Raw genomic sequence first — 16,633 nt, 5'->3', positions numbered from 1 at the left:
AGAGGCCGCCCCAAAAATACATTGAGACAAACACATGACCGAGATCTGAGGATGGCCGGCACCTCACTAATACCTGAATGGGAAGCATCATTGCTGCAGCACCAATGTGAGACGAATGGAGAGGCTTTGTCAACGCCCTATGCGCCACCGATGGCTCTGGAGGAACTAAGGTCTAAGGTAAGGATGTGGGTAAGTCATGTTTTTCTAACAAACTTTAAGAACAATACATTTGAGCTTGAAGATGTATTGATATAGTGAATGACAGCAATTTTTTTTTCTCCACTTATTGATGTATGCACAGTCACTGGATGTTCTATGGTTACTTCAAAAATCAAGGAAAAGGGTTGTGAAATGACTGTAAGCCACAAAATCAATACTGTGTTTTCACTCTCTTATCAAAAGTTTGTTCACAAATATAGCCAATCTGAAAAAAGAAAAGTAATCAGCAAACTTTTGAACATAACAAAGGGATATGTATCTATCAAATGGGGCTAGATATAACCCTAAAACATACATTTATCAATAGTTTTTCATTACTGCATCAATGATCTCATTTTCTTATTACACACTCTAAGCATCACATCACTCTGCAACCATTGGATAAAAATAATACTTCAAAACGACTGGAAATAGGGATAACTGGGTAGAACAATGAAAATCTGTAAATTAAAACTTTCTACACAATATAAAGCAAACATTTTTGGAAAATCATGTTTCTTTGTTGTCTTTATAAAGTGTAGGACTATATATGACCTCAAAATGGAGGGGATTTATAAAGCAAAAATTTCAGGAATATAGGGTTTCCTTGTTGTTTTGTATGTAATGTAGGACTAAAATTTCATCTCACAAGGGGGATGTATATGATTATCATTATAATAGACATTATATTTGGAAAGTGTTGAAAAGGAAATTCAACAGTGTGTTTTGGTCATTAGTGTTTCCTTCTCTGAAGTAGGCTTCATGCAGTATTATGCACACAAAAAAAAATTATAGCAAACTCACAAAATCAGCAAACTTTTGCAGTCTAGCTTGTCATTTTCTAGCCTATTGAGTGTTTGCAATTATCTTTTGGTGTAGCTTAAGTCTAATGGACAGTTACAAAATTAATATCAAATAGAGCTAATTTGAAAAAAAATCAGCACAGTCTTGTATATAGGGCCACATGTAGCCCTAATAGGGAAGCTGGGACACAATTGTGGCAACAGAAGTCATTAGATTTGAAAAAGAGAATAGAATAAAAGTCTAATGGCATATTTATTTTTTTCTTATTTCTACTCCATAATATACTTCTACCTAAAATAAACGAACTATTTGGTAAAATTCTAATTGAGGGGCTTCTTAAAATATTAGAATGTAACTTATTTAGGCAAATTAAACATTCAGGGATGAATCCAGATTCTAAACAGAGATAAAATAGTAGTTAACTAATTTTCACTTCAACAGTTAAATTACTGCAAATCTATACAATATCACCAAAAAAGTGGAATGTTTCAACATTAGATTTTTTCTTAATAAGTCTGTAACAGGCTGGAAAGTTTTTACCCTGTTACCTTAAATTGGAGCAATCTAAAGATGGTATATGTCATCAATTAAAATATGCAACACTAACAATTCAAAATGCATTGATAGTCAACAGTGGAGCCTAATCAAAAACACACACTCTAAGCTTGAGCCTAAACTTGGAGAATGTTGCCTGTTCTTGGACATGGGACAGTAAAGTTAGAATAAAGCATCTAAATCATAGACAAACTCTATAAAAGATATAATCAACCTAATACAAGTTTTCTTAAGTAGAATAATCAAATTTAAATATAGTAGTATGTAAGGGTAACTTTTATTAAGATTTTGATGTTAAAGAAGTTTACTTGATTGTGGTCAGCCAATCCTAACTACCCCAGTCCTAAGAATCAGCCAATCCCAACTATCTAAATTTGATCCAAGATTAGGAACCTATTGTCCATGTTTATGAAAGGTAGGCTAGGCTACTTTTTAATCAAAATATTTGTACAAAATTAGGCAATATTAAAGTACTGGGATAATACCCCCCAAAAATACCAAAGGAGGGAGTTTTCAAGATAAAATCTCTAGTCTACACTTTCATTACTTCTAAGGCAAGAAAAATTGCATAGATAACAGGTTGAAATCTAAATTTTGGCAAAAAAATATTTTACCTTAATTTTAGGTTTTCATTTGCCATAGTTTTGAAAATGCAATTCCAAGTACTTCAACAGGATTTTAAGCCATGTCAGGACCTTTAGCTTAAATTGCATTGTCCAACAACTAAGGTAAATACTGTGATGCTGCAGGTGAGTGGTGGGGAATGGTTTTGGCAGCATTCCTTTTTGTTTTCCAAGGTTGCTTCAGCCAGTCATGATCAATTCTAGATTAGAATACATTGTTGGTAGGGGTCATTACCATCTCATCACTTAAAGAATTCCATTATGACATAATTCTGTTGGAGGTGGAGTGGTTTGGTGTGCATATCTGGACTCTCTTCAGGAACAAATTCAATGAGCAGGTATGAACACAGTTCCAAAGCTGCCAGTTGCAGAATTTGACAAATTTTTAAAAGCTGCTGACACTTTAGCAGCACCTGTGTTTTGACAGCTTTTCCTTGAGCAAAAGCATTTTTAAATGTAAAAATGGTACTTTCAGACCAAATCTGCCAACAAATTTTGAAAACTACCAAGTAGCATTGCTGGTTTACTAGCCCACTTTTTCTATGACAATCAATCAGTGGCCTCTAGTCTTCTGCAGGGTGTCTAGTTGAAGATAAGATGGAACATTGTTGCTACTTAATAATTTCATAGTCATGATCATGTCTCTCCTTTGTCTTCCATAAACTAGTGATGGTAGCTTAAGGTTTTCTAATCTTCAAGAATAATTCAGACAATTGCACCCTTCTATATATTTTGTAGCCTTTTGTTGAATGGACTCAAGGGCAGTTACATCATTCTTATTAATAGGGAAGACAACAGTCATTCCATACTCTATGACAGGCCAAACTAGGGCTTTGTACAATTTTAGCATGATCTTTTGATTAACCCTAGTATTTGTGATGCTTTACCAACAATCATTCTTGTATAGGATGTGAATTTCAACTTGTTATCAATAATAAGTCCAAGATCACTGTATTCAGTTACAGTTGAAATAGGTTGGGGTTGTACATTAATTGAAACTATATTGTATACATGACTAGGGGTAGTTTTTGCAAAATGAATAGTTAAGATTTTTTTTTATGTTTAGTTCAAGGTGTCAACTCTCTAACCACTTAGAGAAAGAGTTAAGATCAGCTTATAAGGTGGTGTCTGGATTTACCAGACCAATTTTTTGAATCATCAACATAAAGGCTGAGTCTATTCAGGACTACATGTGGGGCATCATTAACATATATATTGAACAATGTTGGCCAAAGTACAGTACCTTGTGGAACTCTACTGACAACTGTTGTAATTTCAGAAAAGAAACATTGGGCTCCATCACCATGAACCTTGACCAATTGCTTCCTGTTTGTCAAGACAGCCATTATCCATCTTGTTGTAATTGAGTTAATATCAATAGCATGCAGTTTTATTTTTAGTCTTCTGTGACACACTTTATCAAAGGCCATAGCAAAGTCAAGAAGCACAACATCTACAACCACTCCTTAATCAAAAGTCTAACTACATCTTCATAAGCATCTAGGAGATTAATTTCAGTTGGTTTCCTTTGTCTAAAGCCATGCTGATTTGGAGTGAGCACCTCATTAGAATCAAGGTAATTAATTACAGCTGAATTCACAAGACTTTCCAGAACTTCACCCACAGCTGATGTTATGCTAATAGGTCTGTAGTCATCAGCCATATCCTTATTACCCCCTTTGGGAATGGGTGTAATATGTGCCAGTCTCTACTCATCCACCACTACTGAGGTATCTATTGAACCTTGGAATATTTTAGTTAGCAGACCATCTGAAACCAAACATGCTTATTTTAAAAAGTCTAGGGGAAATGCCATCAGAACCTGTGGATTTATTTTGTTCCAGCTTTTTAACTGCTTATAGGCTAACCTAAAATCAAGACTGAGGGTTGGTATAAGGTTAGCAATTTAGTAATTATACACCTTTTTCCTAAATTTCAGATATAGAATTGCAAATCTATAAAACCAATAGTTTAGGGGCTTTTTGCTATCTTTAAAATTAGGTGAATTATGTGAATGAAAGTCTAAGGAATGTACCCAGAGCCTTAATGATCTCCTGAAAAGGGGTTATAACCAATCAAGGGTCCAAAAAATGCTTGAAACTACATTTACAGAAAACATAAATATTATATTCAGAAAGAGAATCAAAAATGGTATATAGTGATATGTTCACTTTATTTGTAGATCCATAATATCAGCTGCCTTAACTTTTGCCTAGGCTATGTCTATACACTACAAGTTACCTTTTTGGGCCCTAATTTAGCCTATTAATGGCTGAAAATGAAGTTTGTATCATCTGAAATGAAGAGATTATAACATTTGGATACAGTGTAAAAAAGTATCAAGTGATATACAGGCTACAATTTATTTCTAGATAAATCATGTGAAAAAGTAAAAGTCTAGCATAGCCTAGTAAGAGGCTCAAGACAGCTTCCTTGTGACTCATTTGAGCAGTGGGCTTGGCCAACATCTGTCACTCAAGGTTTCACTTTCAAAATACACATTGTAAAAGGTCAAGGCCTTTTTGAAGGGGGGAGGGGTAGGTGCTTAAAAATACCTTCCTAGAGGTTGATCAAGGCTCTGAATTCACTCACCTCCTGTAACTAGCCTATCCAAGATCAAGAAAAGCTCAACATCCAGAAATTAAAGAAGTTTTGGGTAAAATTCTAGTTAATTGACTTTTTTCTATCTCAGAAAGGGTTTAGGTTAGGAAAATGAAACTTTCAGGGATGAATCTACAGGCCAATGTATGTCCCAGGAAGGTATTTTGAAGTAACTACCCCTACTCCTTCTCCCTCTATAGGGCCCTGACCTTTAGAAACATGTGTGTTGTAAAAGCGTAACCTTGCAATATAGATCTTCTGCTTAATTGAAGTACATCAAAATTGTTTTCAGCTTCATAACTTTGCTCAATTCCATTTTGTAAGGCTTTAAAGATAGCCTATGCAAATACATTTCCTAAATTTTGAAAAAAAAACATTGATATGGCTCAAAATTCTACTCAAATAACATGAATTGCATTTTCAGAACTAAAGGCAGAGAAAAAGCAACTAGTAACTGGTAAAATGTTGTTTTGTCAAAATTTCAATAGGTTTAGACCTGTCATGTAGGCAAATTTCAGGGCCCCCTAGAGAGAGAAGGAGTAGACGTGAGTACTTAAAAAACCTTCCCGGGACATAGGCTACTTCAGCCTGTAGACCCATCCTTAGAAGTTCCATTTTCCTAACCTAAACCCTTTCCGAGATAGCAAGAAGTCAATTAAATAAAATTTTACCAGGTTTTGCATTGGCAATATACTAAAAAAAATATCTAAAAAAGCATCATACAGGTTCTGAAATGATTCCTGATGTAGAATCTCGGACCAAGGCCCAATTAAACAGCCACATTTTTTCTTTTATCTTCTATTCCTTAGCAAAATGCCTTCACTTATTCAGTTAGCGTTGTCAAAGTTGCGAAATAAAGCGATATGTCTTCACCAATAAAAATTTCGCTCAAATTTTCGAATGCCTTTGCTCTGAACGCAACCTATCCCGAAAAAGAAATTATAAGCCTTGATTAGGGCTGTTGGCGTCACATTTTGTGATATTTCACCTCCTATGTGATTTCCTTTGATTGAATTTTCTTATCATTATCGAGGCTGCCAAGTAAAGCAATAAAATTTAGGTCTTCACGAATCGAATTTTGTGATTTTTCACCATCAAGGTGATTTTCTTTATTTTAGTAATTTTTGGTGATTTCCTTTTTTAATTTCGTGATTTTCAATAAAAGTGGTTGAAATTCCATGTATGGTTATTTTTACTGTCTAACTGAAGTGAAATAGTCGGTGACTTTTATAATTTGTGCTCTTTTTTATTCTGAAGTGCAAAGGAATGGCTAATCAGGAATGGCTAAAATGAAGTGCTAAGGAATTTTTGGCTAATCTTTGTCCGTTTGGTTTTGTTTGCCTTAAATTCATTTTACTTATCTAAATGTATTATTTTTTCACTTTTCTTATCAAAATACCCCATTACTATGTTTTCTCTAACTTTTAATACACTATGTTGAAGCTTTGTTCCCCATCTATCAGTCTTATTTTCTTTAGGGGCTTTCAAGTAAACTTATTTTCAAAATAATACGCTGCATATTTAATCATAACTAGCTAAAAATTGCTGTCAAAACCATTTCGAACTGCAAACTTTGGTGGTTGGTCTGGAAAGGGGGAAATCATTGCCTCTTAGCTCGAGTATAACTCCAAAAATGCCTGAGAAAAAAGCACTTTTAATGCTGTTTTGCAAATTATTGCCATCTTGCAGCATAATATACATTTCTTATTATAATTTTTTTATTATTGACTTTACAATAAAAATGTGAGTGGTGGAGGAATAACCAAATGCTTCTTTTAATAGTATATCCAAAGACTATATGTGGGTTGCTGCTAAAAAAAATTGTACCTCAATATTCAACTTTTTCTCTCTTTGAGTATTTGTAAGGTCTAGCAGTGCCAGCGTGAGTCGCAGAGTGGCACCATTATCAGTAATCTAACGCCACCACTGCCACCACTGGCATTCCTCTAGAATATAGTCACGTTTTCGAGTGGTCCCATAGGTTCTATGAGTAAGTGCCACCTTACTTGGACTAAGGTGCCAAGACCTGGGCCACAATGATTCCTTTAAAAATATATCTTAGAGGAGGACAGGCCCTCTGGTGGATGCTACAATAAACATAATTCTCAATACTCTCTTCCTACTTCCACCAAGGTTCAGGGAAAATAATTTATTACCGTTGTAGCAAAATGACTCGTTTTTCTTACCAATGACAATTCAAGTACCAATATACAAGATTAACATCAAGTCTTGAAGGAATCTAAGCTTGAAAAGCTCATGTACAACAAATTATTCAAATTTTACCTATCAGGAAAATATAGGAAGCTTAAGTGCAACTTTTAAATATTTGCACCGTTTAGCTGTTTTGCCCTTCTTTTTATCTTAAGACATGAACATTTATAAACAACGCAAAAAAACATCAATGACCTCTTCCTCCTCTTTATTATGTTCCATTCAACCCCCAGCCTTGTCCCCCTACATACACGATACTAAACAGCATATCCCAGGAATCTGCCCCTCTGAACATCGCTCAGTGCTATGAATTCTCTCGCGTCTAGTCAACACATCCTACCAAATCACTTTTTTTTAACTCAGATCCTCCCTCAAACCCCCTTACCCACACCAAATTATACATATTGTTACAACCCCCATCTGCTCCATGCGACCAAAAGGGTGGCACCTGGTTCGGGCCTCTATCCTGTATTTTTCAAAAGAAACCGAGCCACTCTTTTCTTAGACACTTTCCAACCTACTTCCCTTTTCCGGCACCATCCTGCTTTCCCACTCTCACCCTCCCCTATGAAGAACCTTGCCAATGTGACTTCTTTAAACACTATCCCCGTAAAATCCTATCCCCCATTCACTTTACCCTTTGTGGCTAACCTATTAATATGACTCAGGTGTGAATGTGAATCAGGTATACAATGTGACATTTGTGTATGAAAATTTTGCTCTAATAAATTATAATTCTTCTCTCTTGCTGTCAACTGAAAACCTTTTTTACTTTCTGATTTTGCTTCTTCTATATTCTTGTCTCTCTCTCTCTAACTATCAACGGCCAAGATAAGTCTGCCCCTTACTCTATTTGTAATGTGAAAAAAGTATAAAAAGGCCTTTGCAGGCAAAATTGTTGAACCTTTTTCAAATATTTTCAGCCAAATCACAAAATTTGGTAAATTCCAAAGTTTCAGCTTCCAAAGAGTGTTTGACTTGGTTGCTGCAACTCATGATTAGTGAAGTCGGTAGCGAATTCCCCCAAAAATGAATATATGTGGATGACTTGTTGATCCGTGAAGTATGTCATAGGAATATTAAAAGTAATTCCCTTAAAAAACCCATTCCATGTTTCAGATGAAGCTAATAATCTAAATATGAATGTAACTTCAACTAAATCATAAAATAATGACGATAAATTCTTGAAATCTCCTCCCGTTTTTCTTGACCCTATACTATTGAATATTGTAAGCTCTTAGGCATTAAAATTTCCAACAGTCTTAAGTGGGACATGAATGTTTCAAACATTCTTAAACATATGAATGTTTCACTATCCACATTTAAACTTTTAAACAGTTTCATTGCCCTAAGATGCATTATTCTAATGCACTATTTTAAAAAGCAGAGTCAAGAGAAAGAGTCAAACTTTAGCGTAAAGTGCGGAGCGTTGATGAGAAAGCAGCCACTTTCACATAAGAAGTAATTTCTGTTCTTTTTAAGTTTTAATGTCGCTCCTTACTTTCCGTTAAAAAAACTTGTTTTTTTTCTATTTAATTGTCATTTAGGGCTAGTGAACGATCGAGATAAGGATTTGGCCAAATTGTAGTAGAAAAGACGGTTAATTAAAGAACAATAATTTCTACTTTTTACGGAACTAATGTATATTAGTAAGCATTGCTCTTTACTTTGAACAGTTTTTTCGTTTTAATTCATTATTCTCACTTCCAATTTGACGATAGGATTTATAAATGGCTACTTAGATACTATCAGCATTCCAAGCTTTTCTTATGTCCAGAAAAAAAAGGATTTTAGATCACAGTTTGAGTTTTCTGTTAATATTTCGTTTTTATGTATAAATTATTTTTCTCCTTGAAGTGGTTGACGGCATTTGAAAACATAGTGTCTTACTTTATGGTGCCCAACACGTGTTATTGGTGCATAGCCTATTATTGCTTGCCAACGTTTTTGGTATTTTGGTAAATTTTTTCTGGTAAGAAAGCCAGTGATTTTATCAACTTTCACCCATCGCTACTTCTAAGGGCAATTCAGTGCTTCCCCTTTCCCGAATTTTCGGGGATTTCCCTGAAAATATAGAAAAATCCCCGAAAAAAATGACGTTCCCCGAATCCCTGAAAACTCCCTGATTTTCTTTCTTTTCCTTTGATCTACCGAAAATAGAGTTAATGGAAGGCTCACTGTTCGCTCCACAATTTTAATACTGTTTTGCACCTTTATACTATGGTACGCTGGTGAATGTATGATATTGAAAATTCCATTTTCCAAACCAAAATGGGAATGAGACAATTGGATGCTGATTCCTCCTTTCTAATTGTGAATATGGAAATGGCAAACATGTTGTCATATGTTAAGGCTAATGCAACTACCGAAGAAGATGCTACGATTATCTATAGACTTCAAATTTAATAGTAAGCCAATTTTGTCATACTCTTCTAATTTTTCTAGCTGTTGATCGTTTTCAAATCACTCATTCCTATTTTGATTTCGGAACACCAAAAACAATATACTTTGAAGTGATTTTCATTGCTCCAGTTGATGATATAATGGACCAAATATCTATTGATTTATCTCTATTCAGCATTTAAGGTTCTACGTAAATATGGCAGTAATCAGATAGTTCATGATAACAATCTGTAACTATGGAGCAACGTGGCACAATAGCAGTGGTGGATCCAGGGGAGGGGGAGCGAGAGGGCTCACGCTGGAGAGGTCTTGGATTCGTGGTTGGAAACGTTTGCTTAGGTTTGGGTTGGGACGACATCTTTTTTTTTTATCGGTTTTTAATATGTTTTTAATTATTAAGATTGTTTCTTTTTGCAAAAAAGTTTGAAACAAGGTTTTAATCACTTTGTGTGGTCTTTGTTAGATTTTACTAATATTAAGTACCGCCAAAAAGTATTCAATTGTGTTGCAAGAGCAACACTTCAGTTTTGTCCCTTTTTTGTTTTTTTTCTTATACCGCCGATCTCAGCTTATTCCTGGTAACTAGTAAGGGTCTAACCTCTGCAGTTTTTACGGAAGGTGTGGACCTCAGGCCGAATTGATGAATATGACATTACATTTTGGAAAGCTCCGCAGAACTCTTGCCTGGGGCCAAAATGGACGGCTTTTGCTTGTCCTCGAGCCAAAGCTTATGGTATGCGAAGTGAAGTGGAGTTATATAGCCTGTGTCAGAGAGGAGTATCTGAAGCTATGCAGCCAAGCTCCCTAAAACTCCCTGAGTTCCTGAAAACTCCCCGAATTTTAAAACTTGTCCCCGAATTTTGAGATTCGAAAGTGGAAGCCCTGGGCCAATTAGCGCGACATTTAAATTATGAAACATGTGAGAATCAAAATTACTGTTTCCGATTTATTTCCACTTAAGCAAGTAGGCCTATAGGCCATAGAATGGATTGAAATTTAGAAAAAAAGATTATAATTAAATTAATCATCTACTAAGATTTATTTATTTCAAATAAAAACTTTGTAATCCATAGGCTTGTCTCATTACAAGTCAGCAGTAGGTTAAACAAAACAATATGCAACAATAAACAAAAGATAATACACGAACTCAATTATTTCAACTAATTATTACCAATATTAACTAATAAACTCCTTAGGCTGAAGAGATTACAAAAGATTAAGCAAATATGCAAAGAGACTAATTAATCAAACTCTTTTTAGAGTACTGAGTAAAACCAATCATACCAACACCATGAATATTATGGTTCTGCATACTGCCCTTCATAAAAAAGAGGCTCTAGACAAAGCTGTTTTAAAAGTTAGACCATTATTTCTTGAAACAACATGATCAGGTAACATGTTCCATGATCAGGTGGACCAATTTACAAAAGAACCTTTTCAAATCTTTCTTAAAACCCTTCTCTGATACAATTTTAATGAATTTTAGTTTGTGGTAGAATAATGGCTAAACTGCTGGAAATTACTAAAAGGAAAATATCAACACCTAATAATTTGAAATGCATTAACTAGGCTAAGTTCAATATGTCATAAAAACAAAAGAGCTGTAGACTATGATACTAGCCTTATATTCAATTTCCTATTCAACACTTTTACAAAGTCTAATATTTTCTACTCTTGTAGCCTATATTACTGATAGCCTATAGTGGTTTGTCTCCTCAGAAGAAACCACAATAGAGTTTTGAAAACTATGTTTAATTCTAAAATGTTTACATAAGCTAGGCTTTATCATTCCTAAAAGCAATTTACTTTACCACTCCTCATCCTTTAATTACCTTAAATCACATCCTCCATCAATTAAGGCTGATAAGCCTGTAGATGTCACCAGATAATGTTGATTTGATATTCATGTTGCAGTTCATGAGCGGATCATCTCTATATACATATATGCAAGACAATTTGGTTTCATTGTTGGGTTTCATTAAATTTATCACTGGCTGGGCATGTTTGAGGGCTAAAGGGATGTGCAACAAATAATAGACCCTGCTAGATGATAGTGGTTTGTCCCACTGTGTCTTCAATGACTTGCTGCTCTAATCACAGCCAGCACCATTATTGAAGCTGTCAACTGATCTGGCCAACTTGGTAGATTCACCAAGTAAATTCCACTGTTGAACAAGACAATTGGTGAAGAAGTTGAACTTCTCATGCTTTCTGCTAAAATTTTTGTTGCAGTTCTATGGGTTTCAATGTAAAGAAAAAAAAATAACTTCTCAATGAATTCTCCATAAATGACTCTTTTCATCAAATTGATTTACCAATAAATGAGCATCAGTGAATAATTTTGATATTTTTATGGACAGCACTGAGCAGCAAGAGGCACTTTACATTTGTTGTGTGTCTTCTGAGTGGCAATTTCATTGCATAAAGATTATAAAAGGTCAGTACCTATTAGAGAAAAAAGGAGTCAATGTGCTCCAAAACACCTTCCCATATGCTTCCATAGTCTCTGCTAAGCTTTGTTTCAATTGCTGTTATCTTGCAATGCTGTGCAACACTGTTGCTCTCCCCCATATTCTCAACATTGTACCCTTCTGGAAGGTTCTTACTATTATATTGAGGGTCATAAATTGAAAAGCCACTCCATTTTCTTCTGTTTAGCAAAACACCTACTGAGATATCCCATTTGGACATGCAATTCAAAGCTCATCAATAGTCTGTGCATTGTAGACCCTACTATATCTGTTGCTAAATTTATGAAATAGCACTATCAAAGTAGTTCAAGACACACTTAGAGCCAACTTCTTCAGCTCTAGTTACATTGTCATTGTTGTATTGGGATATTTTACTTTTCCTTTTTTCTTTGTTTTTTTCTCTTTGTAGTACTCTGTCATCTTCTTTTTCTATAAATAATAATATTAATATATGACTGTGAAATATCAACTTAGTACTAAATTTGGGCTCAAATATTAGTACATTCTATAAGCCAAAAAAGCAAGGAACAAGGTAATGCTTTTAGAGTCCCTTCAAGAGCTCAAAATGAAATATCCTATGCAGCAATTTCTATATTTAGACAGAGCATAAAAGGTACCTCAATTGGTGTCTTCATTTTTTTTTTTTTCAATTTGGAGATACATATGTCCTATGAGGTGGTAAGGGAATCAGGGCCAGGGTTGTCATCTGCATAATTTCTTAGACTAATGGTTGAAGAGTCCAAGGAATAGGACAAAAAAAAATATACATGCTTCTCAATTCTGTTGATCAAAAGATTCTACAGGAGATTTTGAATTATTACAGATTACCTGATAAACTATTCAAAATGAAAATTGCACTCCATGACAATAGCAATTGTTTTGTGCCCACTGAAAATGAGGATATGCCTTTCTTCAATAAGAGTTTTGAAGAGTTTCTTCAAAGGTCTTCCAAACTGCAGTCATTATCTCTAAATGGCATGTTGAAACAAATGTAAAAATTTGCTCATCAAGAGGTAGTGGCAGAAGAGCCTTTTCATAATTCTATAAAAAGGAGTGCAAAAATATAAAATAAAAGGAATCTAATATCAGAAAAAATGAGGGGAGGGGGCTAGCTGCCCCCCCCCCTGCCCAGCTTAGAATCACCACTTAGACCTAAAAAGGGTGAGGTTATTATGGAAACTTTACAATAGAATTCAACATGTCTGATAATCTTAAAGTTATTATGTAATAAGTTCAAGATTCACATTTTTTGCTTGAAGAATGGTTAGATATGTGCTTGTCTTATAACTTGTTTTATATAAGTTTTTTTTTATTGTCTGTGACTGGGAGGCTATATAAATATCTTTTCAATACATTTTATGTATGAAATTTTGGTTCTTTGTTATGTTAATTTTGTTATTTATACTGTCCTCTAGGAGATTAGAGAGGAATTTCCCAAATTGCAACTACACCGTTTCTCTATTCTACAGAGAAGAGAAAGAAAATTGGCCAGCTCTTTTGGTTTCTGTGCAATGGTTTAACATGAGTGAAAAACTGAATATAATTACTTAAAATTCTTATAGAACAGGCCCAAAGGTGGATTTATGGTCTTACCTAAGGCCTCACAAAATGCTTTTTAATGCATTTGAAATGCTCAAAACGCACTTGAGGTGCCTCAAATAAATAGGAAAAGGGCATTTAACCCTTGGTCTGTGAAAATTTAGAGGAGTATTTTTTGACTATGCATGCAATATGGGTGCTGAATGGGCTGGAGGCTCCTTTCTATTGAAAAACAACCTTTATTTTCGACAGAAAAAGTTGTTTTTGCATATAAAAGCATTGGGATAAAAAATGGAATTTAGTACAAGTGTGAAGAATAGGTGTTTGTTTGCCTCTTCTTTAATGAAATTCAATTAGTTTGAAAAGCAAATGCACATAAATAAACCCCCTTTTTTGAAGCCCCCACTAGATATTGGGTAATGGGTATGAGAGGGGGATAGGGTGTTGTCCTCTTCATGTTCAGTATAACCCTGAATATGACATGAAAAACATTCAGGCAAAAACTTTTTTTTCAAATGAAAGGAAAATGTAATGTTAAACCCAGGTACAAATATCCCCCCTCCCCCATTCGAAGAGGTGTACACCTTCCTCTTCTACCATTTTGTGCACACAATTTCACATCCCCTCCTTAATAATTGAAGAACAAATGCTATAGCCCAAACAAAATGTGACAAAAATTTTTTTTCTCATAATGAGTTGAGAATGGCAGCAATCCCCCTCCATGTATTGAATTATTTTCTTTTGTTTGAAATTTTAATGTCACTCCTCACTTTTAGTTGGAAAAACTAGTCTTTTACATTTAATACCTCATACAAAGATAGGATTATCCACGCATAAGGATAGGTCCTTCACTTTACTAAGTTGCTTCAAAATCTGTGATTAATTAGCACTTAAAAGCTAGATCTAGTTGTATTTGTCTATTTTAATTTCAGATAACCAATGCTTTCAGCAACTTGTATAATGTTTGTTCGCTTAGGGTCTTCTAAAGCCAGAGGGCCTACATTTAAACAAGCAGCCAATGCTATGGCTAAGTTACTGCAAGCAAATGTACCAAAGAAAAAGTAAGTTGTTTATTGTAAAATAAAAATTTTACCTGGCATTTCATAAAGACTTTTAATTCTACTAGTTGCAATCTTTTACTATATTTACAGAATGCATTTAGAGCTTAAAGTAGAAAGGTAGCTTTTTTTTTTGCCAAGATCACACTGCTTTTCTATAATAAACAATTAAATGTTCAAATGGGGATAAGTTCATTTTTTAGGTAGTAAAAACAGATACAAATGTATGGTTATTTTGACTGCATATACAGCAATCATCATCAGCAGAAATGCTAAAGCATTTAAATATTAAAGCAGAAATGCTTTAGTATTTCTGCTAATGATGACTGCTGTATATGTAGTCCAAACATCTAGACTTTTTTAAAATGTTTTCACTCTCTAATAAGTGGACTTATCCCCGTTTGAACATTTGTTTGTTCAAGGTAGCTCTTTATGATTACGTTACCATAAACCATTCTTTTTTAAGATACTTATTGTATGGAATTGGTTGTACCAATATATCCAAAGGCACAAGTATTTGTGAAAAGTTTTTCACCACTTTGTTGAGCTTTTTTAAATTTTCTTGGGCAATATAATAGTTTATGCGTATATTTGAGCCTTTCAGAACCAATTTTAACCTAGTCTACATGTTTTGACAACTTTAAACAAAATTAGGATTGTCTTTACATTCCCTAACAGTAAAGATTAATTCTAGAAGGTTTTTTCTCATCAATTAAGAAGCAATCATTCTTCAAAACTATTTGACTAAATCAATTTCTAGATCTTTTATTATAAAATTTCATCAAATGATGAGGATATTAAATAAAAACAGGAATAAATCGTTTAGTTGATTTTTTTCCTCTAGACTTTGTCAATCTGGCCTCTGAATAGTCCACTTTACCCTTAGTTTGCAGTTTTTATGCTTTAGTCTAATATTTATTAATCCAATTGTGATTCATTTTGCTTCCCAATTCATGACAGTTATGTATTATTATTGTAAGTTGGGGTTGTAATTTGGCTGAGCATATATTTGCTTTACATGCTATGTACATAATCTAATATTAAAAATTTCTTTGAGTACATTTAAACCCTCAGAAAAATTTTGAACTTTAGCACCCCAACAGATAAGATTGATTGTTAGACAAAGAAACGTAGCTATTCCTTTTTTTCGCTAATTGTTATGTATGAGTTTTTAGTATAAAGGAGAACTGTCTTAATATTTTTGACCATAAAAATGTTTATGGTATGTGTAAAGTATGTCTTCAATATTTGATTCCAAAAACCAAATAGCTTAAATCTGGATAGGTTGAGCATCATACCCATGAATGTCACTATCCAAAATGTTTGAGCTGTAATGAAGTAACTAATAAGCTTGTCATTTTTATCAACAGAGACCAATGTACTGATGAAATGTGGGTCCCTTGTTTTCTGATTTGATTTACTCTGTTTTAAATGGCCTATTGCAGGGGGGGGGGTTGCCCCCTAAAACAATATGCTTCTATTGTTCCAGTGCCATTTAGTAGATGTAACAAAATGACACTGATTTCAAATTTAATTCCCTTTCTATAAAATCAGAGATTGTTAGTTTTATTTGCCATGCAAATAAGAATGTACTTACAAAACTCTTTGATTAAAATTGATAAAATTTAAAATAACATGGAATTATGATTTCATAATCTGTATTGTACTTTATTTATGTATTGTTTATAGGAAAAAGTGTTTTGGCGTCTGAACTATTTAGATTGTTCTTGTGACCTGAAATGACCTAGACTGTTTGTCATTTTCTCATATCTTCTAATTACCAGTGTCTTTGTTGTTCATTTAAATTTTTTGACTAGCTGAGATTTTTAGTGTCGCTTGTCTTCTAACCACATGTGTCTTTACTCTTTATTTTCATTTTTGACATGCTCTAATTCTTGTTTTCGTATATCTTCTAACCGCCTGTTTCTATGCTCTGCTTTTTCATTTTGACACGTTTCAATACTCACTGTTGCATGTCTTTGCATTCGTCTTTCTTCTTTATTTTAGATTTTGATTACTTCAGGCAATTTAGCAATGCCCTTTGATTCAACTGATCATATTTGTCTCGTCTCATTTTATTGTCCATGTTGATGATTTTCACCCGTTGTGAATTTAATTTTTTCGGCCTGGTCTCTTGGTCTTATCACGTCTCATAGTTCAGGTGGTTCCA

General features: G+C 34.1%; 2 protein-coding genes across 3 annotated transcripts in view; one reads left to right on the top strand and one right to left on the bottom strand.

Annotated features, from left to right (window-relative positions):
- LOC136028240 (protein CNPPD1-like) overlaps positions 1–5,636 on the bottom strand; it is a 43,726-nt gene extending 38,090 nt beyond the window's left edge. The window contains exon 1 of the mRNA XM_065705969.1: positions 5,505–5,636. Within this exon, the coding sequence (XP_065562041.1) occupies positions 5,505–5,564 (60 nt within the window). The 5' untranslated portion in view covers positions 5,565–5,636. The remainder of the gene's footprint in view (positions 1–5,504) is intronic.
- A 4,627-nt stretch (positions 5,637–10,263) lies between these two features.
- The window catches only part of LOC136028239 (uncharacterized), a 37,115-nt gene continuing 30,745 nt past the window's right edge, over positions 10,264–16,633 (top strand). The window contains exons 1-2 of one of the 2 annotated variants that reach the window (XM_065705967.1): positions 10,264–10,314; positions 14,338–14,466. In XM_065705967.1, the coding sequence (XP_065562039.1) occupies positions 14,345–14,466 (122 nt within the window). In that variant the 5' untranslated portion in view covers positions 10,264–10,314; positions 14,338–14,344. Of the gene's footprint in view, positions 10,315–10,340; positions 10,360–14,337; positions 14,467–16,633 lie in introns of those variants that run through there. The other variant, XM_065705968.1, reaches the window with a different exon arrangement.

The sequence above is a fragment of the Artemia franciscana genome, chromosome 6 (genome assembly GCF_032884065.1).
Source record: "Artemia franciscana chromosome 6, ASM3288406v1, whole genome shotgun sequence".
NCBI classification, from domain to species: domain Eukaryota; kingdom Metazoa; phylum Arthropoda; class Branchiopoda; order Anostraca; family Artemiidae; genus Artemia; species Artemia franciscana.
This window is presented reverse-complemented; position numbering and strand designations above follow the sequence as displayed.